General features: G+C 41.6%; 1 protein-coding gene across 1 annotated transcript; it reads left to right on the top strand.

Annotated features, from left to right (window-relative positions):
- Positions 1-1,586: 1,586 nt before the first annotated feature.
- On the top strand, positions 1,587-3,802 carry LOC308234391 (heat shock protein HSP 90-beta-like; the record flags this gene model as incomplete). Its single annotated transcript, XM_080642029.1, is given in 5 exon segments — positions 1,587-2,087; positions 2,091-2,367; positions 2,370-3,515; positions 3,518-3,753; positions 3,755-3,802. Coding segments are annotated over 5 exon segments (2,172 nt in total). The 5' UTR covers positions 1,587-1,622.
- Positions 3,803-7,201: the final 3,399 nt, after the last annotated feature.

A 7,201-nucleotide genomic window follows, 5' to 3' on the forward strand; every position in this document is an offset into this window, starting at 1 on the left:
GGGAACACACATTCATTCTTGCTTCCGTTAGGGATTTCTTCCTGGACTGAATCAAAGGAGAGGCAGCTCTTTGGAAATCAGATTCTCCTGTCCTCAAAGGTAAGAAATAAAACCAAAACCACAAATTGAAAAGCTGTATAATGACTTGCAGAATAGAGCAATTGTATGAAACCATGTCTTGCCGCACAAGTTAAGATAAAAAATATTTTAACACCAGCTCATGCAGACTCATAAGCTTGATAGTAAGATCATGAGGAAAATGATTTAATAGTATTCCATTTCAACTCAAGTTCCAGAGACAAGACCACTGACTATTCCAGTAACTCACTTAGTTTACGAATTCTAAGCCAAGGCTAGCTTACTGACTTCTCCCCTAAAGCCACCCTATCACAGAAGCCCACTAACTCCCCCCTTTTGAGCAACTACTGAGACTGTCAAGATGATGCTCCCCCCTCTCAGCATGTTTAACCATCAAAAGGTCTCCCAGTGGTCTTTGTAAAGGACTCCAACATAAAGGTAGTCACCCATGGCCCTTTGTTTAAGAATGTCAGTTTGTTTTATTGAAATAGCCCCTGGAATTACTGAATATAGAAAATGGGGATCAAGGTCTTCAAAGTGGTCTAAATAGACATAATAGAGACTCTAAATATATAAATGTCTTCAATTCTTACCAACTCTCTATGAACTTAGGTAAAATTATTCTTCCCATTTTACAAGTGAGAAAATCAAGGCACAGGAATAAATAACTTGCCCAAGATTACACAAACCGACTTCAGAACCTGTAGTCTTCACCATTACTCATTGCTGCTACCTGAGATGCTAGCACTTTACTCCAAAAAGTCTGAGTGGTCAATGATGGTCAGAGATGGTCCAAATTAAACTTGGCAGTGCTGAAGCCCACAGATAACAGAAAGAAATTAAGGTCTCAAAAGAAATAGAGGAATTGGAAGGTCACCTCCTGTATTAATTTCCTAGGACTGCCATAAGCAACTTGTGGCTATGACAACAGAAATTTGTTCTGTCACAGTTCTGGAAATGAGTGTCAGCAGGGCCAGGCTCCCTCTGAAGGCTCTAAGAAAATCTTTCCCTGCTCTTCCAGCTTCTGGTGGTTCCAAGTGTACTTTGGCTTATGGTAGCATTCCTTTCATCTCTGCCTCTGTCTTCACATGGCCTTGTTTTGTTTATCTGTGTCTCTCTCTTATTTCTCTTACAAAGACATTTGTCATTGGATTTAAGGCCCACTCTAAATCCAGATGATTTCATTTTAAGAGCCTTAACTTAATTACTATCTGCAAAGACAATTGTTTCAATTAAAGTCAAATTCACAGGTTCTGGGAGTTAGAGCATGGGAAAATTTAGGGAGGGGGGACCACCATTTAACCCACTACACCTTCTGACATACATCATTGGAGTGAGAGAAATAGTTCCTTTAATCTGTATAAACCTAGGTCTATGTATCCTGAGCCTATCTTGAGAAATCATTTTATTCTTCCCTGCAGAGTTCCTTCATTTTACCCACTTAAGAAAATTTTTCGTTTCTTGAATCATCCCGGCACGCATGCAGTTTGCGGATTGGGAGCCGAATACAGTCTCTCCTGTACTTGGATCTCTTTCCTTTCAAGATGCTGGAGGAAGTGGTGCACAATGGAGAGGAGGAGGTGGAGACTTGTGCCTTTCAGGCAGAAATTGCTCAACTAATGTCTCTCATCATCAATACTTTCTACTCCAACAAGGAAATTTTCCTTCAGGAGTTGATCAGTAACACTTCTGATGCCTTGGACAAGATACGCTATGAGAGCCTGACTGACCCTTCCAAGTTGGACAGTGGTAAAGAGCTGAAAATTGACATCATCCCCAACCCCCAGGAACGTACCCTCACTCTGGTGGACTCAGGCATTGGCATGACCAAAGCTGATCTCATAAATAATCTGGGAACCATTGCCAAGTCTGGTACAAAAGCATTTATGGAGGCTCTTCAGGCTGGTGCAGACATCTCCATGATTAGACAATTTGGTGTTGGCTTTTATTCTGCCTACCTGGTGGCAGAGAAAGTGGTTGTGATCACAAAGCACAATGATGATGAGCAGTAGGCATGGGAGTCTTCTGCCGGGGGCTCCTTCACTGTGCGGGCTGACCATGGTGAGCCCATTGGCCAGGGCACCAAAGTGATCCTCCACCTTAAAGAAGACCAGACAGAGTACTTAGAGGAGAGGCGGGTCAAAGAAATGGTGAAGAAGCACTCGCAGTTCATAGGTTATCCCATCACTCTTTATTTGGAGAAGGAACAAGAGAAAGAAATCAGTGATGATGAAGCAGAGAAAGAGAAAGGGGAGAAAGAAGAGGAAGATAAAGATGATGAGGAGAAACCAAGATTGAAGATGTGGGCTCAGATGAGGAGGATGATAGTGCTAAGGACAAGAAAAAGAAAACAAAGAAGGTTAAGGAGAGGTATATTGATCATGAAGAACTGAACAAGACCAAGCCCATCTGGACCAGAAACCCTGATGACATCACCCAAGAGGAATATGGAGAGTTCTATAAGAGTCTTACCAATGACTGGGAAGACCACTTGGCAATCAAGCACTTCTCTGTAGAAGGTCAGTTGGAATTCAGGGCATTGCTGTTCATCCCCCGTCGGGCTCCCTTTGACCTCTTTGAGAACAAGAAGAAGAACAACAACATCAAACTCTATGTCCGCCTTGTGTTCATAATGGACAGCTGTGATGAGTTGATACCAGAGTATCTCAACTTTATCCAAGGTGTGGTTGACTCTGAGGACCTGCCCCTGGACATTTCCCGAGAAATGCTCCAGCAGAGTAAAATCTTGAAGGTCATTCGTAAAAATATTGTTAAGAAGTGCCTTGAGCTCTTCTCTGAGCTGGCAGAAGACAAGGAGAACTATAAGAAATTCTACGAGGCGTTCTCTAAAAACCTAAAGCTTGGAATCCACAAGGACTCAACTAATCAGCGACGCCTTTCTGAGCTTTTGCGCTATCACACCTCCCAGTCTGGAGATGAAATGACTTCTCTCTCAGAATATGTCTCTGGCATGAAGGAGACCCAGAAATCCATCTATTATATCACTGGTGAGAGCAAAGAGCAAGTTGCTAACTCTGCTTTTGTGGAGCGAGTGCGGAAGCGGGGCTTTGAAGTAGTGTATATGACAGAGCCTATCGATGAATACTGTGTGCAGCAGCTCAAGGAGTTTGATGGAAAAAGCTTGGTCTCAGTTACCAAGGAGGGCCTGGAGCTACCTAAGGATGAAGAGAAAAAGAAGATGGAAGAGAGCAAGTCCAAGTTTGAGAACCTCTACAAACTTATGAAAGAAATCTTGGATAAGAAGGTTGAGAAGGTGACAATCTCCAATAGGCTTGTGTCTTCACCCTGCTGCATTGTGACAAGCACCTACAGCTGGACAGCTAACATGGAGTGTATCATGAAAGCCCAGGCACTTAGGGATAACTCTACAATGGGCTACATGATGGCCAAAAAGCACCTGGAGATCAACCCTGACCATCTATTGTGGAGACTTTCCGCCAGAAGGCGGAGGCAGACAAGAATGACAAATCTGTCAAGGACCTTGTGGTGTTGCTATTTGAAATTGTACTGCTCTCTTCTGGTTTCTCACTTGAGGATCCCCAGACCCACTCCAACCGCATCTACTGCATGATCAAGCTAGGCCTAGGCATTGATGAAGATGAAGTGACAGCTGAAGAACCCAGTGCTGCTGTTCCTGATGAGATTCTCCCCCCGCCCCCTTGAGGGCGATGAGGATGCCTCTTGCATGGAAGAAGTAGACTAGGAGTTTTTACCTGCAGACCTTGCGTCCTCTGTGTAGTCTTCATGGCTCCCCCAGCAGCCCTGTGTGGCCCTAGCCCACCTGGTTTCCTCTGATGTTTAGTGGCTTTTTCCCTCTCCTGTCTTTTCTTAAGGCAGGTTACAACGGCCTCAAGCCCTCCCTTCTCATATTTGACATAGTTTTGGATGTGTTATATATTGTGGGTTTTTTTATTTGTTCTGAAATTAAAGTATGCAAAATAAAGAAGATGCAGTTTTATACAAAAAAGTAAGAAAGAAAGAAAGAAAGAAAGAAAGAAAGAAAGAAAGAAAGAAAGAAAGAAAGAAAGAAAATTTTCCAAGTTACCACTAGCAAAAAAAAAAAGTCTTTATCTATGCCAGAAAAATTAGAACTTGATAGAGGCCAGCATGTGAAAGGAACAACCCATTTATTCATCCTGAAAGCCCTATGCCCCTCTGCCTGCCTGAGTATTCTCCACCAAGTCCAATGTCACTCTGAAGTATTACAGATGTCCCCTTTTTTCCCCAGTTGAACACCCCTCCCCTGCTTCCACCCCCTGCTCAAGCCTTCCCTGCACTGTTTGCCCATAGGTTATTCATATATGCATATAAGTTCTCTGAGGCTTCTTTTAAACCACCCTCTCACCCACCCCTATTTGCAACCCCAAAGAGATACAACTAGCTTTCTGTTGACCTTCATTAATTAGTTGTGTGACTAAGGCTGCTCACTTCAGTTGGCTAAGCCTCTGTTTCTCCTGTGTGTGGGGATGTGGGGGAGAGGGGAATCTGATAATTCGACCTTAAAGGTCCCTAAATTCTAGCCATAGAGATGTAGTTGTTCAGCCTGGGAGCCAGAATCTCTGTTGCAAGACCTCCATCTGGTCCTCACTTTCCTGGTCAGGGAATTTTGCTTCTCTCAGTCCAAGCTGTGTTTGTCATCTCCTCCTGCCTTGAAAGGGCTCTCTCTGGGGCTGATCTTACTCATCTTCTCAACCAAGAGTCTTTGCTCCCTCTTACAGGCCTTTGCCTCCAGGCAGGATTCCTTACTTCTTATCCCCAATCCCAGAGTTCTTCCCTCCCATCTGAAGAAGTCAGAGCAGAATTCTTTACCTTATTATTATTTAATTAAGATACACAGAAGACTCCAGCATTCTTTTTTTAAAAAAAATTTCTTTATTGATTAAGGTATTACATATGTGTCCTTATTCCCCCGTTACCCCCCACCTCCCATTCATGCACCCACCCCCCTGTTGTCTGTGTCCATTGATTAGGCTTACATGCATGCATATCAGTCCTTTTGTTGATCTCTTCCCCTTACCCCCACCCTCCCCTACCTTCCCTGAGGTTTGACGTTCTGATTGATGTTTCTCTGTCTCTGGATCTATTTTTGTTCATCAGTTTATGTTGTTCATTATATTCCACAAATAAGTGAGATCATGTGATACTTATCTTTCTCTGACTGGCTTATTTCACTTAGCATAATGCTCTCCATATCCATCCATGTTGTTGCAAATGGTAAGAACTCCTTCTTTTTTTTACCGCAGCATAGTATTCCATTGTGTAAATGTACCACAGTTTTTGAAACCACTCATCTGCTGATGGGCACTTAGGCTGTTTCCAAATCTTAGCTATGGTGAATTGTGCTGCTATGAACATAGGGGTACATATATCCTTTCTGATTCGTGTTTCTAGTTTCTTGGGATATATTCCTAGAAGTGGGATAACTGGGTCAAATGGGAGTTCCATTTTTAGTTTTTTTGAGGAAACTCCATACTGTTCTCCACAGTGGCTGCACCAATCTGCATTCCCATCAGCAGTGCACAAGGGTTCCTTTTTCTCCGCATCCTCACCAGCACTTGTCATTTGTTGACTTGTTGATAATAGTCATTCTGACAGGTGTGAGATGGTACCACATTGTTGTTTTGATTTGCATCTCTCTGATGATTAGTGACTTTGAGCAGGTTTTCATATGTCTTGGCCTTCCTTCTGTTTTCTTTCGAAAAGTGTCTATTGAGATCAGTTGCCCATTTTTTGATTGGGTTGTTTATCCTCTTTTTGTTAAGCTGCATGAGTTCCCTATAAATGTTGGAGATTAAACCCTTATCATTGATATCATGGGCAAATATGTTCTCCCATGCAGTGAGCTTTCTTGTTTTACTGATGGTCTCCTTTGCTGTGAAAAAGCTTTTTATTTTGATGTAGTCCCATTTGTTTATTTTCTCTTTAGTTTCCATTGCCCTAGGAGCAGTATCAGTGAAGAAGTTCCTTCGGCATATGTCTGAGATTTTGCTGCCTGTGGATTCCTCTAGTATTTTTATGGTTTCCCGTCTTATGTTTAAGTCCTTTATCTATTTTGAGTTTATTTTTGTGTATGGTGTAAGTTGGTGGTCTAGTTTCATTTTTTTTGCCTGTATCTGTCCAATTTTCCCAACACCATTTATTAAAGAGACTGTCTTGACTCCATTTTATGTTCATGCCTCCTTTGTTGAATATTAATTGGGCATAGTGGTTTGGGTTGATTTCTGGGTTCTCTATTCTATTCCATTGATCTATATGTCTGTTCTTGTGCCAGTACCAGGCTATTTTGAGAACAGTGGCTTTGTAATACAGCTTGATATCTGGTATTGAGATCCCACCTACTTTGTTCTTCTTTCTCAGGATTGCTATGGTGATTAGGGGTCTTATTTTATTCCAGTTGAATTTTTGGAGAGTTCGTTCTAGGTCTGTGAAATATGCCGTTGCTATTTTAATGGGGAGTGCATTGAATCTATAGATTGCTTTGGGTAGTATGGACATTTTAATGATGTTGATTCTACCAATCCATGAACATGGTATGCTCTTCCATATGTTTACATCTTCCTCTATCTCTTTTTTCAGTGTCCTGTAGTTTTCCGCGTATAGGTCTTTTACCTTCTTAGTTAAGTTTATTCCTAGGTATCTTAATTTTTTTGGTGCGATGGTAAATGGGATTGCTTTTTTAGTCTCTCTTTCTGTAAGTTCACTATTGGTGTATAGAAATGCCATAGATTGCTTGGCATTAATTTTGTATCCTGTTACATTGCTGAATTCATTTATTAAGTCTATTAGTTTTTTGATGGAGTCTTTCGGGTTTTTTATGTACAATATCATGTCATCTTCAAATAAGGAGAGCTTTACTTCTTCTTTTCCAATTTGGATGCCTTTTATTTCTTCTTCTTGTCTAATTGCAATGGCTAATACTTCCAGTACTATGTCAAACAGGAGTGGTGAGAGTGGGCATCCCTGTCTTGTTCCTGTTCTTAGGAAAAATGAGTTTAGTTTTTGCCCATGGAGTATGATCTTAGCTGTGGGTTTATCATATATGGCTTTAATTATGTTGAGGTATGATCCTTCTATTCCCACCTTGTTGAGAGTTTTTATCAAG

This window comes from Plecotus auritus, assembly GCF_963455305.1.
Source record: "Plecotus auritus genome assembly, chromosome: 9".
In the NCBI taxonomy this organism is placed as follows: domain Eukaryota; kingdom Metazoa; phylum Chordata; class Mammalia; order Chiroptera; family Vespertilionidae; genus Plecotus; species Plecotus auritus.